The 16,499-nt window shown below is 37.4% G+C and overlaps 1 protein-coding gene across 4 annotated transcripts in view; it reads left to right on the top strand.

Annotated features, from left to right (window-relative positions):
- Window positions 1-16,499, top strand: part of UNC13B (unc-13 homolog B) — a 228,275-nt gene that overhangs the window by 25,205 nt on the left and 186,571 nt on the right. For all 4 annotated transcript variants that reach the window (XM_057723630.1, XM_057723632.1, XM_057723631.1 and 1 more), the window contains exons 2-3: window positions 9,064-9,093; window positions 12,000-12,099. In XM_057723630.1, the coding sequence (XP_057579613.1) occupies window positions 9,064-9,093; window positions 12,000-12,099 (130 nt within the window). The remainder of the gene's footprint in view (window positions 1-9,063; window positions 9,094-11,999; window positions 12,100-16,499) is intronic.

Here is a 16,499-nt window from a genome sequence, read left to right as displayed (position 1 = left end):
GGACTTCCCTGGTGGTGCAGTGGTTAAGAATGCGCCTGCCAATGCAGGGGACTTGGGTTCAATCCCTGGTCAGGGAAGATCCTACAAGCCACGGAGAAACTAAGCCCGTGTGCCACAGCTACAGAACCTGTGATCTAGGGCCTGTGTGCCACAACTACTGATGCCCACGTGCCCTAGAGCCTGTGCTCCACAACAAGAGAAGTCACCTCAGTGAGAAGCCTGAGCACCGCAGCAAAGAGTAGTCCCACTACAAAGAGTTCTCCACTACCAGAGAAAGCCTGCACACAGCAACAAAGACCTAGCACAGCCAAAAACAAACAAACAAAGAAAATGTAGCTAAGTCTTGAAGTCAAACTGCCTGAGTTTGAGCCCCAGCTCTATTACTTATTGGCTATGTAACCTTGAGCAAATTGTTTAAACCTCTCCAAAACCCAGTTTCCTTATGTGTAAAATGGAAATAATACCACTGCTTATCTCATAAAGTTTCTGTGGGGATTAAGTGAGTGTTTAAGGGGTTAAGTGGCACTGTGTTTTCAAAAATGTTAGTTGTAGTTATTGTTTTTTTTTTTTTTTATTAGTTGTAGTTATTGTTTTAGCAGTTCTCACTATCATCACTATAATCCTCTTCCATTCCAATGTCTTGTATTTATCGCCATTGTAGCATTTGTGGTGTAACTTTCTCTTTCTACATCTATTTTCCCACAGATTTTAAGAGACCCAAATTTTTAAATTTGTTTTCCACTAGTGCCTAGTATACTTGACATACAGTGTACATTTAGGTTAATCTGAATAAAGACTAATGTTTAAGGGCCTTTAAATTAGTGGGCCTTTGTACAGAGAATACAGACTTACAAAGTCTGAATAAAACATAAGCAAATTTTAATGTTGCCTCCCAAGGTCTGGTGGGGGAGAAAGGGATGATTCCTTTGCCAAATATGAAAATTGAGGGTTTTTGTTTGTTTGTTTTGTTATATATCAACATCAAAGAATGATGGGTAGAGTTCTTCTGACAGCCTTTGGGTCCCTAAAGAACCTCAGTCTTTCAATCACTAGTTCTATTGTCTCTCACTGTCCCAGAGAGATGACCATTGGTCCTTATGTTTTATGGGGCCAACTAGATGTGGCCTTTACTATTTATTTATTTATTTAAATTTGTCATTCTATTTATTTCTTTATTTTTTGGCTGTGTTGGGTCTTCCTTGCTGCACGTGGATTTTCTCTAGTTGTCGCAAGTGGGAGCTACTCTTCATTGTGGTGCATGGGCTTCTCAGACGGTGGCTTCTCTTGTTGCTGAGCACGGGCTCTAGGCGCACAGACTTCAGTAGCTGCAGCACGTGGGCTTCAGTAGTTGTGGCTCCTGGGCTGTAGAGCGCAGGCTCAGTAGTTGCAGCGCATGGGCTTAGTTGCTCTGAGGCATGTGGCATCTTCCCAGACCAGGGATCATACCCATGTCCCCTGCATTGGCAGAAGGATTTTCAACCACTGTGCCACCAGGGAAGTCCCCTTTACTCTTTAATATGTCTGTGCATTCAAGGATTGGGCACAGATAACCCATTACTCCTAAAAATATATAAGTAAAAGCCAATTTCATGTTTAAATTTTAGGTGTAGCATTGGCATCTAAATTCAAAACTGCTTTATTTTAATTACATTGCCTCAATCAATTTTATATGTAAGGCCCATATTTTCTAATTATGTGAGGGAATTGGTAGTTACCAAATTGGTTATCAAAGAAAGTCTTGTTGCAAAGAAGTATTTATGGTTTTTGTTTGGGGGAGTGTTATGGGTTCCAAAAAAGGAACTGTCTCAGGGACCCCTTATCAAGATTACATTCAAGGAATTTTAGAAAAATAATATAATGAGTAAAAAAAAGGATTCTGGCCTTAAAGAGTTTTGCCCATTATAGGAGTTAAGATTTTGAAATAAATAACTGCCGGGGGAGATAGAAAGCAAGAGGTGCATATAAACTGCTGTGGGAATTTGGAGCAAGGAGACTGTTTTTGACTGACAGTATGTTGGAAAAAAATTGGAAAATTTAGTAAGAGTGATAATATTAATGTTTGGTGTTGAAGAATGAATATTTTGAACATGTGGAAATGAAGTGTGTTGTGAATATCCTTATTAAGGACAGGAGTTATATATTTATTAATGGATTTTCTTTCGTGCATAATTTACTTTCTGCCATTTTTGATAACAGCATTAATAATCATCATCATAGCTAACATTTGACTGCCTACTATGTGCCAGAATCTGTCCTAAGTGCTTTACCTTTAATAACTTAATCCTCATATACCTATTATCTGTATTTTAACTTTTTTTTTCTGCTTTGTTCTTTCCTGCCAGGCATTGCTTTTTAAAAAAAATTTTTTTTTCTCAAAGTTATATGTGTGTATAGTTTAAAGGGTCAATCAGTAAGTATTATATATTTTGTTACGACAAACAGCAGTCTCCCCTCCTTCCCATTAGAAGCTTCTTTAAGGGGAACTTGTTTTTTAAGTTTTTTCAATTAAAAAAAATTTTATTTGGCCATGCCATGCGGCTTGCAGGATTTTAGTTCCCAGACCAGGGATTGAACGTGGGCCGCGGCAGTGAAAGCACCCAGTCCTAACCACTGGACTGCCAGGGAATTTCCAAGGGAAACTTGTTTAGTACTTGAAAAGATAAACAACATATTAGAGTGGAAGCTATTTATTTGCTACTCTCCCCCCTTACCTCTTTCCTTCTTGCTTTCTTTATGCTGTACCTTATCTGTGAGTATAGGGTGGCCGGCATTCAGTGCATCTCCAGTTCTACAAGGAGTTGACAGCTATGAGTTGTAGTGGTTGTTCCAACTTTCTCAGTCTTTGGCTTTCATGTCAAAAATGTCATCACCTTTTTGTTCTTAACTTCATCTCCCTTCTAGTTCTTCTTACCGAGGTATAGGCTACCGTCCTCTCTTGCTTGGACTTCTGCAATTTTTTTGCCTCTCTCCAGTTTATTCTACATACTGTAGCCAGAGTCACTTTTCTAATATGTAAATCTGATCAGGATAGTACCCTGCTTAAAATCCCTCAGGATATAGTCGATCTCCAAACTCCTTGGACTGGTTTCCAAGGCACTTGAAGGTCATCCCTGGCTTTCACCTTCACTCTTGGCATTTTCTGTCCCAACTGTAGGTTCTAACCATAATCAAACTACCAGAGATCCCTCAAATGCATCTCTCCCCCTTACCTCTGAGGATACATAAGGAGTAAAGATATGAAGATAATTGTCAAGTGTAAGCCTAGCCTTGTGAAAACCAGTAAAGCCACACAAGTAGGTTTCCTTGGAAGAACAGGAATCAGACCCTCAAGAGAACAGAGCTTACTTGGGAAACTAAAAGTTTGTTCAGGATGAATGCAATTGTAATAAACAGGCTATCTTTTTTTTTTAATTTAATTTTTTTATTTTTAAAAATTTATTTATTTATTTATTTATTGGCTGCATTGGGTCTTTGTTGCTGTGCACGGGCTTTCTCTAGTGATGGCGAACGAGGGCTACTCTTCATTGCAGTGCATGGGCCCCTCATTGCAGTGGCTTTTCTTGTTGTGAAGCACGGGCTCTAGGCACGTGGGCTTCAGTAGCTGCAGCACATGGGCTCAGTAGTTGTGGCTCACAGGCTCCAAAGCACAGGCTCAATAGTTGTGATGCATGGGCTTAGCTGCTCTGCGATGTGGGATATTCCCAGAGCAGGGATCGAACCTGTGTCCCCTGCATTGGCAGGCAGATTCTTAACCACTGTGCCACCTAGGAAGCCCAAACGGGCTGTCTTGTTACCACTTGAACCTCAGGAATTTGTCTGTGTGGAGACATAATAAGTGTTTGGTTTTTCTCCTTGATTTCCCGCCCCCCCCAACTTTTGTTCTCGCTTCTCTCAGACTTGTCTGTCTGGTTCACATTTCTCTACCCTAAGTGAGGTGCTGATTGATTTGGTCAGTCACTATCCCTTATAAATGCTTTCTTCTAGTATAGTTTTCCTTTCAAAACATCTGTTGAGCTGCTGTGTAGTCTACTGATTGACTGCCCTTGGGGCTGATGATCACCCTTGATTTAATCAAAGAGGGGCAGGATGGTGGGGTTGTGTTGTAGATATAGGTGCTTAAATACATGAAGAATTGCATTGGGTTGCTTTCCTTAGCTCAGGGTCCCTGAGCTAAGGTATAGAGTTCTTGGATTGCCATTTTTTTGTCATTTTGTCATTAGAAGAATGTTGATAGATGGTGCTTTTCACTAAAATATTTTTAGGTACTGATCCTTTTTTTTTTTTAATTAATCTTATCTGATACCCTTGAGCTCGTTCTTCACCTGAAGAAAACTTTCTTCTGTATTTGAGTATTACTTCTGTTCCATTTGTTCTTTTATCATCTTCAGGAACTCTGATTATCCATGTTTTCGAGCTCTGCTACTCTCTCTCTCTGTCTCTCTCCCCTCTCCCCTTACTCCTTAAAATTATATTAACTTCTCCATTTTTTTTTCTTTTTCATCCTTGGAGAGTTTCTTAGATTTCTTCTTTAAATCATCACTTCAGTTTCTTCAAAGTTGACTCTTCTCTTACTACTTGTAATGAATTTTTTTTCTTTTTAAAATTTTAATTTTTATCATTATTTTATTCCTTTTTTTTGGGGGGGGGTGCTGTACCGTGGCTTGCAGGATCTCAGTTCCCCAACCAGGAATCAAACACAGGCCATGGCAGTGAAAGCCTGGAATCCTAAGCACTAGGCCACCAGGGAACTCCCTTTAATTTTTCTTTGGTTTACCTTAATATTCTTATCTCACTGAGCTTCCTTTCTTTATCTGCCTCTCAGCAGTCTTCCTTATTATTTCAACCTTTAATTTTGCTTCTGTGACTCCGTTTTTTAAATATTTAGAAGCTGTGAAATACTGCCTAAATTTTTTTTTTTGCAACACATAATTTTAAAAGTGTTTACTTTTGAGTGCTATTTTCTTATTACATTGTTTTAGAATCATTTCATGGTCTTCTTAAAACAATTAAAAATTTTTTTCCACCTAAGAAGAATGGGATATTCATTCATATGTAGCTTGTTTCCCCCCTTTAGAAACAGGGTGACTATCTCTTAGATGGCCTCACTCTCCACTTCCTGTTAAAAGCCTCGGCTTAGAGGGCCCTGATTGCAGTTAAGTGATCCAGCAACCTCAGGAAATGAGGAGGGAGCCCTGGTGCAAATCATCCTATTAGGGGAAACTTCTCTTTGTGTAGAATTTTATTTGTATTTGGCAAAGTTGCTATGTCAGGCTCAGATCTGATATGGCCGCCCTGCTGCTTTGTCCTGCTTTCTCCTACTAGAGAATGGATCTGCTTAGTGCAGCTACCTTTAATGATCTGCCACTTGATAGTTGATCATAAAAGAGAGGGAAGGAAAAGGACATCTAGCCAGTCAGAACGCCTGAGTCAACTCCTGTGTTGAGTCGTTTGACAGATGGCACTGGTAGTGCATCTTTATGTCCAAATATTTGACAAATGTAAAAGTATAATACAACAAAATATTCAAATTAATAATTACAACTATATTAATATATATATACACACACACACTATACCAGATTGAAAACAGGGCAGTGGTATTATATATGAGTCCTATCTTTTAAAATGTTGACTTTTAAATAAAAAGGAAATGGTGGTTATTGTATTTGACAGGTAACACTTCTTTAATGCTAGATCCTAAAACAGGAGGTTACAAACAGGAGAACTAGTGCCACAAGGTTTTGGAAAGTATTTCATGAGAAGGACAGGCTAGAACAAGGCAGGTTAGCCATTCCCAGTGCCTGAGGAACCAGGTCACTGGATGCAGAGTCAGTGTGAACAGGATTATTTCTTGTAATCTCAAGGGTGCCAGTTGTAGATTTGATTCTTCAGCAAGGTCAAGGAAACTCAGGAGCTGAAATTAGTGTTTTTTGAACATTAGCCATAGTGTAAATAAAAAGAGAAATAATTTTCTCTTATTTTTGCTTTTAATTGTAAACAGCCTGGAGCCAGATGCTCTACCTGTGCATTTTCTCTTTAGTCCTGACTTTCAGGGTTTTCATATTGGCGGAGAGCTTGTGTTCATTCATGATTCTCTTTTTTGCACCTTTTACTTTTCTCCTTGCTTTTCACATATGTTAGCGTGGAATTAGATGATGAGGAGGGATTGTGTGCTGTAGCTGGAGCTCCTCTCAGCTTTGACTGAAAATACTGCTTTGAAATTAACTTCATATTTAGATGGATAACAGGTTTGTTGATCAATCTGTTATTTTTTAACAATTTGAGGGAATAGTTGATAGCGTAGAGCCTTACAGTGTTTTCTTATTTTAAATGTCATATATTTACTGTTCTTCAAACTCAAAATTCTTCAAACATTAAAGTTAATATCTGCTTGTTTTAATAGGTGAACAATGTAAAGGTGAATAAGGATTTAAAAACTTGTAAAAATCTGATAACCTCACATCTGTCCCCATCTCATTTCCTGAGGTAACTAATGTTAACAGCCCACTTGGTGTATATCTTTCCATACCTTTTTTCCTATTCACAACAACTGTACAAGCATATTTACACATCTATAAGGGTTTTTTGGCTACTTTTTTTCTAACAGCTTGAGATATAATTCATATACTATACAGTTCATTCATTTAAAGTACAATCCAGTGGTTCTTAGTGTATTCACAGAGTTGTGTAGCCATCGGTACAGTCAATTCTAGATCATTATTATCACCCCCAAAAGAAACTCCTTGCCTATTAGCTATCACTTCTCCATTTTCTCCCAACCTCTTTAGGCCTAGGCAACCACTAATCTACTTTCTGTCTTTAGAGAATTACTTATTCTGGACATTTAACATAAATGGAATTATACAATATAATGGTCTTTTGTGGCTGGCTTCTTTCACTTAGCATAATGTTTTTGAGGTTTATTCAAGCTGTAGGTTTTATCACGGTTCTGTCCTTTTTTTTTTCTTAATAGTTGAATAATATTCTATTGTTTGGATGTATCACATTTTGTTCATTCATCTGTTAATGGATATTTGGGTTGTTTCTACTTTTAGGTTATTATTAATAGTGCTGCTATGAATATTTGTATACAATGTTTTGTGTAGACTTTTTAAAAAATTGAGGTAGAATTCACATTATATACAATTAACCATTGTACAGTTCAGTGGCATTTAGTATGTTACATAGTATATTCTTGCCTCCTTTGTCAAACATTAATTGGGTGTGTGGGTTTATTTCTGGGCTCTCTATTATGTTCCATTGATCCACATGTCTTTCTGCCAATACCATGCTGTTTTGATTACTGTAGCTTTGTAGTATGGTCTGAAGTGTGGGATGGTTATGCCTCCTGCTTTGTTCTTTTCCCTCAGGATTGCTTTGGTGATTCTTGGTCTTTTGTGATTCCATATAAATTTTAGGATTATTTGTTCAAATTCTGTGAAAAAGGTCATGGGTAATTTGATAGGGATTGCATTAAATCTGTAGATTGCTTTGGGTAGTATGGCCATGTTAACAATATTAATTCTTCCAATCCAAGAGCATGGGATATCTTTCCATTTCTTTAAATCATCTTCAGTTTCCTTTATCAATGTTTTATAGTTCTCAGCATATAAATCTTTCACTTCCTTGGTGAGGTTTATTTATTTATTTATTTTTAATTAATTAATTAATTAATTATTGTATTGGCTGTGTTGGATCTTTTTTGCTGTGCCCTGGCTTTCTTTTTAGTTGTGGTGAGTGGGGGCTACTCTTCGTTGTGGTGCGCGGGCTCCTCATTGCTGTGGCTTCTCTTGTTGTGGAGCATGGGCTCTAGGTGCGTGGGCTTCAGTAGTTGCAGCACATGAGCTCAATTGTTGTGGCTCATGGGCTCTAAAGCGCAGGCTCAATAGTTGTGGCACACGGGCTTAGCTGCTTCACAGCATGTAGGATCTTCCTGGAGCAGGGATCGAACCCGTGTCCCCTGCATTGGCAGGTGGATTCTCAACTACTGCGCCACCTAGGAAGCCCCGGTGAGGTTTATTCTTAAGGTTTTTTTTTTAATGCGATTTTAAAAGGGCTGTTTTACGTTCCCTTTCTGTTATTTCATTGTTAATATAAAGAAATGCAGCCAATTTCTGTATGTTAATCTTGTTTCCTGCTACCTTGCTGAATTCATTTATCAGTTCTAGTAGTTTTTGTGTGGAGTCTTTAGAGCTTTTGATATATATTTAGTATTATGTCAGCTGCATATAATGACAATTTTACCTCTTCTCTTCCAGTTTGGATACCTTTTATTTGGACAGGAACTCTTCTTGATATCTACTTATTCCCAGAAAGAAGTTACTTCTCACTCTTCTTTCAAACCTGTTGTCCAGATCTGGCCTGTTAAGCTCTTCTTTTGGCATGAATAGAATGAGGGAGTTCCTATGACAGGTTTTAAATAAGGAACGTAAATAATTTAAACCTTAGAAAGTTATCTTACATGAAATTGGGTGCTTGCTATAGGAGTAATTTAGTTCCTTCTTTGTCAGGATTCCGTAAGATATTTCTGCATGAGATTAGATTGGATGACTTTTTATTATTATTATTATTATTAATTAATTAATTAATTTATTTTTGGCTGCATTGGGTCTTCGTTGCTGTGCCCTGGCTTTCTCTAATTGTGGCAAGTGGGGGCTACTCTTTGCTGCGATGTGCAGGCTTCTTATTGCAGTGGCTTCTGTTGTTGCAGAGCACAGGCTCTAGGCACATGGACTTCAGTAGTTGTGGCTCATGGGCTTAGTTGTTCCACAGCATGCGGGATCTTCCCAGCCCAGGGATTGAACCCATGTCCCCTGCATTGCCAGGCAGATTTGTAACCACTGCACCACCAGGGAAGTCCCAGATTGGATGACTTTTAAGGGCCCTTCTAACTGTCTGCATTCAAGCTTTGATCAGAAGTCCCAGTTTCTTTTCTCTAATGACTTAGTCCTAAAAATCTAGTCCTAACTCTAATCTTGGCACATAGTAGTTACTCAAGAAATGCTGGTTAAATAAATTAATTTGCAAGAATTCTTCATGGTGTCTTTTTTTTCTCTCTTGCAGTTAAAAGAGCCAAATTCCAGGGCTCACCAGGTAAGGCCAGCCTTTCATTATTATGTTCTTCTCCCCATACTTGCTGTGATTTAAAAGCGTTCTTTTAAAAAATAATTAATTTCATTTGATTCATTGATTAAATTAGTTAAATTCACTAAGTTCATTTAATTAATTAGAAATCAATATGGGAAGATATTGGTCAAGGGGGTACCAATTTTAAGTTATGCAAAATGAATAATTTATGGAGATCTAATGTACAACAGTGTGTCCATGGTTAACAAGTATTGTATACTTGAAATTTGCTAAGCGGGCAGATCTTAAGTATTCTCAACACACACACACACACACAGAGAAAATGGGAATTATGAGGTGGTAAGAAATGTGAATTAGCTTGATTGTGGTGATTATTTCACATTGAATACATATATAAAATCATCAAGTTGTACACCTTAAATATATATAATTTTTTTAAATTATTTTTTTATTTTTTTATTTTTTTTGGGGGGTACACCAGGTTCAATCATCTGTTTTTATACACATATCCCCGTATTCCCTCCCTTCCTTGACTCCCCCCCCGAGTCCCCCCCACATATATACAATTTTTAATTGCCAATTATACTTTAAAAAGTTGAAAGAAAACAATGCTTTTTTTTTTTTTTTTCAACTTTTTAACAGAGAAATCTATATCAATCTGGTGAAAAATTAGTCTCCTTACCTCTTGGCCAACTCACTTCTACTTCTCAGAAGTAACTGTTTTGAGGTTTTTATATACCTTTTCAGAGTTTTTCTGTGTATGTGGATGTATACACTAATGGATCAGCTACACGTCATTGTGCAATCTGTTTTTCTCCCAGCATATCATGAAAGTCTTTTCTTGTGTATGTGTGTATACACATATATCTGGTTCTTTCTTTGAAGGTGTTGTACACACACTGCCATATTTAAAACAGATATCCAATAAGAACCTACTATAAAAAAAAGAAAAAAGTGTGCAGAATTTTGTTGTACCCTAGGTCCCTGATTGAATATTCAGGTCATTTCAGTGTTTTTGCTATTATAAGCAATAAATCTTCTTCTGCATTTGTCATTGCCTGATTTTGAAAATGTATCTGTATGCTAGAGTCTGGAAGGAGAGAATTGCTGGGCCAAAGGTATGTATTTTAAACAAATTTGGTAGCTTCTGAAAGATTTGGCTAGGTTGTACTCATACCAAAAGTATGTGAGTGTTTATTTTCCCATATCCTTATCAACATTAGATAATGTGAAACTTTTTAATCTTTGCTCATCTGAAGGTGAAAGTGGTCTCTCCTTATTTTAATACACATTTTCTTAACTGAATGTCAAGTTAGTTACAGAGACTTAGTCTGGTTACTTCTGGGGGCAAAAGGACGGTGCTGTGGATTATGGGAAACAAAAAACCATGATTGGGAACCCAAGAAAATCTGAAAAGTCAAACCTAGGTGCAACAGGAACTAAAGCAGTTTCTGGGCTTACTACTCTCTCCAGTGGTTCTGGGTTAGGGCTTCTCTTCTTTCTGAGAAGCTTTTCTAATCTCCTTTCTCTTCTAGCAGGCTTTTTATGCTCACCTGTCTTACACACAACCCATAATGGCTGCTCCAGTGGAATTAATATGCCTCTCCTTCAAGCTTCAGCACCAATCAGTTGTCACTATTTCTTTGTTTTCCTTATTGAAAATCTTTTGAGAGGGAATCATATTGGTCTCAGCTTTTGGTCAGCTCATGAATTGGCTGGCTGCTTTCGGGGTGGCATCTCCTTTTGGTCTGATCAGCTATGGTTAGATATGGAGCATGGAGTAAAAAATCCCATGATAGAAAACAGCTCAGGGGTATACTGTGTTGCTACTACTGAATATGGATGGGAATTCCCTCATGTGGGTGTGCTTGTATCCTCATATATCTTTGGTATAATTGTAGTATAATTGTAGGTATAAAACTACATAGTTTTTTTATGATACTTAAGAGAAAGATTTACCTTCTACAGGAAGTGCATGACAGTGCCCATTTTCTCACGCCTGTAACATAGGTAATTGTTTTTAAGCAATCTTTGACAATTTGGTGAGTCAAAAATGATAGTCCTTTTTTTTCACTTTATAAAGTTATGATTAACTTCTTACATAGAAAATTGAACTCTCAATTCAGTGTCTCTAATCATGGCTGATAACGAAGTAACAAAATGTGCTGTGTTAAGTCTTAGGTCAGATTTCTGAGTTTTGAGATCCAGGCCACCTACCTTTGTTTGGTACTCAATTTTTACTCTCAGGTTAGAGAATTTCCTTTTTCCGAGTCTGGGATAATACTTCTTTTTATGTAAGTTGTGCTTTAGGTCAAGGTAAATAGATCAAGTTTGAAAGCCACTTCTTTTATGAGGAGTTTTCCTCAGTTCTTGTCCCTGTAAACAACTAGAGGTGACTCTTTCCTCTTCTGCCTTCCTTTAGCACTTTTTCTCTTTCTCTGTGGTACTTATTTCTTTATATATATTATTAATTTGCATATCTTATCTTTCCTGTAAGATCAATTAGATTATAATTTTTTCAAACTGCAGGTGGGCTATAAAGTCAATTTAGTTGGTTATGATTGATATTTTAATTAAATTAGAATAAAAATATCAGTGTATCACATCTTGCATTTCATAAAGCTTTTGTTTTTGTTTATATGTGTGTGTATGTGTATCTATTGGTCAAATATAGAATATAGTCCTTAAATTTGAAAAACACTATTGTAGATTATGCTTTTGAGAATAGTATGTGTTTTCTAACTTTTTTGTACCTCTACTCTTAGGATGATGCTATATTGTACAATATATAATTTCATTTATTCTTACATGTAATACTGTAATTTGGACATTACTTAATTCCAAGGGCTTTGTGAGATTGGATAACCATCTGAGCATTAAATATTATATCTTTGTTTTGCATTTTTTCAAAGACAAATTTAACACATATGTGACCCTGAAAGTGCAAAATGTGAAGAGCACAACTGTAGCAGTTCGTGGTGATCAACCTTCCTGGGAACAAGATTTTATGTTGTAAGTACTTTGCAACAGCAGCATGCCTACAGTATTTGATAATATTTCCAAGGTAATCACATTGGATTAAACAAGTAGAGGCTGAAGATTTGTGTATATCTAAGATTTATAAAATGTTAAATATTTAAAAACACATTTTAATAACGTTAAATATTCTTTTTGAAAACTAGAAAGAGGAACAAGTGAGACGTGTGGTAGGTAAAGTACATCTGCAGTTGTTCTTTCCTGATTTGTAATCTATTTTCAGAAGCTAATTATGAATTCAAGTAAATTCTCAGTTAATTTGTGTGGATGAAAATACTACCTAGTTAAATTTTCCTAGTGGTCAGAATTAGGTATAGTATAACATACTTAGCATGATATTAAATCTAACTTAATCTTTCTTTGATTCTCAGAAGGCTCCTTGAAGGAATGTGGTTATGCATGTGAGGACTGTGTTTGTGTTTCCAAGTCACCTGATTTTGAAGATGAGGATATCTGTGTTTATAATTCTTTTGCTTTATGGAGTAAAATGTCCTACCTTCATCTAATTAATAAAAATGAGTAAATGTTAGTAGAATTGCTTGCATATGACAAAATTTAGTATATTATGATTGTAAGCTCTGGCTTTAAAAACTTGCTATTTCCTTTTTTCCTCTTAAATTTCAGCACTTTTTTTCCTGCTTGAGTAAAGGGAAGAAAAATGTAGAGCATCATTTTGAAGGGCTGAGCGAATCACTTAGGTCCTCTGAGTGTCAGTTTCCTTCTCTATAAATGTCTACTCTCTCTTACAAGATTATACTTATTTTAGGGGAAGGTGGGCACAAAGCAGTCAAATAAGAAAATGTATTAAAATTGCTATGAAATTTGTGATTGAAGTGAAATTGCTTTGGGAGTTTTATAGTGCATTTCAGACATATATGCCTCTTTTTATGGGGAAACATTAATATATTGCTGCTTATAGTACTATTTAGGAAACTTTATTATAGTATTTAAAGGTTAAAATTATGAGGGTTTGGGCTAAGACAGTAACAGAGGGATAGGTAGAAAAGGATGGATAGAAGATGTTAAGGAGGTAGAAGACTTGTCTTGGATGATTGGGTGAGTGGTGTGCTACTCATTGGATAGGATAGGAGATAATAATATATCAGTTATGAACAAGCTTATATTTGAAGTTCTTATTTTATAGGACAGGTATAGAAGATAGAAACTTGAACCTGGTACTCAAGGAAGAAGCCTGGATTGGAGAAATATTTTGGTCAGTTGAAGCCATAGGTGTAGATGAGAAAGCTTAGGGAGGTGTATAGGGTGAGAAAGGGCCTGGGGGTAGAGCCTGGAGAGTACCAGCATTTAAAGAGGGGACAAAGGGGACTAAAAGGAGTGAACAGAGAGGAAGAAGGAGAAAGGAGTTAGTAGTGTCCTGGAAGCTGAAAAATTGGGGCTTTAAGAAGAGGCTAGTGGTGTCAGATTTCTCACTGGTTTCCTCTCTCTCAAGCTTTTAAACCTTATTTATTCCCTCTCTGTTATATTGATGTCAGAGTGAGACAACATGTTTCTTTCTTCACTTGTGTAAAGTCAGCTATGAACAGTTTTTTCAAGTCTCTTCCCTGTTAGCCATACCACAGTTCTGGCTGTGGTATATAAATCTAGCAATCCTGCTTTCTTATGACTTCCAGTTGGCTGTAATAATCACTCATGGTTATAACTGTTCCCAGCATGTGAAACATAGCAATCTTCTGCAGTCTCTCATCTGCATAGTAGCTTTATTCTTACTTGTTTATTTTTTCAGTTTCCCAGAGCACTTCCTCTTTCAACCCTACTGTGATATGTGTGACTTTTCTTCTGTCTCTCACTCTGAGATGCTGTGTGAATTTTGTCCTCTCTCCTACGTATGGGTTTTATTAGCTACATTATCCACCTTTCGGCTCTTATTCCTTATTCCTTCTTTCCTGCTCTTCTGTCACTGGCAACTCCATTGCTGGTCACTTATCCCCTTTCTCCTTTTTTTTTCCTCCCTTATGTATTATGTGGTAGTATCTAATATTCATTTTGGTATTTCTCATTTATCTTTACTATTTCTTTATCTTATTTCCAGGACTAGATTGTTCATTTCTTAAGGGGAAGGAGAGCATCTTCACTTATTGTGAATTTGCCTAGCAGAATCTTGTATACATGTATGTACATATACTGTTGATTGAGTTAATTAATAGAGAAAAGAAACTTCCTCAGAGCTCTGGGGATGAGGCATAAACAGAGCTCTCAGACTTCTCTTAGTTGCGCCATCTAAGCAGATGTAGATAAGAGGCTTCTTATAGAAGATATTCTCATTGTTTGGGCCTTATTCCCCAGAGTTCCTTGTAGAACAGATTTTCTTCTTGATCTGTCCAAGTCAAGCTGTAAAGACCTCTGGCTGTTTTTTTTTTTTAGCTCTTGGCTTGAGGTGCTATTTAGGACTTGCTTTGGGAATATTATTATGTATGTGTTCCCAAGCAATTTTTCTTTTCCAGATTCAAAAGATTTGGGGTTATTGCATATCTTTTCCAAGGCCAATCAATTAGGCTGAATAAAACTGTGTGCCAAAAGTTTAGTTTCCCCATTTTGAATGCCCTAACATAGTGGCTGCATTTAGTTAACCTAGTTTTTGGTTTTGAACGGCTCTCCAGATAGCTTGGAAGTTTTTTGTTGTTGTTTTTGTTGTTAAATATTTATTTATTTATTTGGCTGGGATGGGATCTTTGCTGGGGCATGTGGGGTCTTTCATTGTGCTGCATGGTCTTCTCTTTAGTTGTGGCGCGTGGGCTCCAGAGCACGCAGCCTCGGTAGTTGTGGTGCTCCGGCTTAGTTGTCCCATGGCTTGTGGGATCTTAGTTCCCCTACCAGGGATTGAACCCACTTCCCCTGCATTGGAAGGTGGATTCTTAACCACTGGAGCACCAGGGAAGTCCCTAGCTTGGAAGTTTTTAGAAATAGGAACTAGGTCCTATATTGTGTATCTTCCCCAAAGTACCAAGCCATATGTATTGTACATGCTCAGGGAGCATTAATTAAATGAAAAAATGAACACAGTACTTCTCTATTCTGTTGTATTTATGTAAAAGGGGCAAATTTTCTTTGCTTTACTTGTTTTCAACACACATTTTATGAATTTTATGGCTATAATGCCACATCCCAAACTAGTGAATCTGAGAACATGTATCTTAATCGTACAACAGGGAAGCAAAGCTTTCTCTAAAGCACAAACTTAAAACTTCTACATGTGATGAATAGCTGCTGTTTTCCTGATAATACCTTTCTGCTTTTTCTGCTGGAATTGGCCTTTTCTCATCTTTCTTGCATTTCCCCTCAAATAACCTTATGTTTCCATAAGAGCTTTCTGGAGAGTGTTTTTAGCATTAACTGAAGTGTTTGCTTATTTCACCTTAAGTCTATAAGTATTTATTTAGTTTTTATAAATTTATTTATTTTATTTATTTATTGGCTATATTGGGTCTTCCTTGCTGCACACGGGCTTTCCCTAGTTGCTGCAAGCGGGGGCTACTCTTCATTGTGGTGCGTGGGCTCCTCATTGTAGTGGCTTCTCTTGTTGCGGAGCATGGGCTCTAGGCACGTGGGCTTCAATAGTTGCGGCACACGGGCTCAATAGTTGTGGCTCACAGGCTCTGGAGTGCGGGCTCAATAGTTGTGGCACACGGGCTTAGTTGCTCCATGGCATGTGGAATCTTCCCAGGGCAGGGCTCAAACCCATGTCCCCTGCATTGGCAGGTGGATTCTTAACCACTGCACCACCTGGGAAGTCCCTATAATTATTGTTGAGTTAGCCCTTTCAAGCTGATATTCTTCCATGTATGGCACTGCTTTTGCATAGTGGTCATCTGGCTCTCTGAAATAATTTCTCTTCAAATAATTTTTTCCTAGTTATTATTAGAGGAAAATCACTGTGTTTATCATTATCCTGTGATCATTTTGTTTATAAGTGTCAGTGCCATCTTTAACTGATCATGACTGATGGGTTCTCCAGAGGCTTAGTGGTGTGAATGAGCACACTCCAGTGACCTTCACCTGCCTCTGACCATATGTTCCCATCAAACTTAGATGTTCTCAGGACCCTTTTACTTTTGCTTGGACTCCCTTTCATATTTATTGTAAAGAAGGCTTGCTTTTTCTCCATAGTTTCCTGTATCCAGAGGTATAAGTTGGAGGCAGTGCTAGTATTATAATAAAACATATAAAACTGTTGCTTAGTTTGGAGATTGTAGACAGACACTCCTGGCAGTAATGCCCTCATTGCTTGGCCTCATTCTTCTTGTGAAACTGTATTAGTCTAATCATGCTTGTAGCTCCAAAGGAAAGGAGACAGACTGACAGAGGCATTTTTCTGGGCATACCCTACATAGTTCTCTAGGAACCTAAAGAGTGTTTGG

Source organism: Hippopotamus amphibius, chromosome 2, assembly GCF_030028045.1.
Source record: "Hippopotamus amphibius kiboko isolate mHipAmp2 chromosome 2, mHipAmp2.hap2, whole genome shotgun sequence".
Taxonomy (NCBI): domain Eukaryota; kingdom Metazoa; phylum Chordata; class Mammalia; order Artiodactyla; family Hippopotamidae; genus Hippopotamus; species Hippopotamus amphibius.
This window is presented reverse-complemented; position numbering and strand designations above follow the sequence as displayed.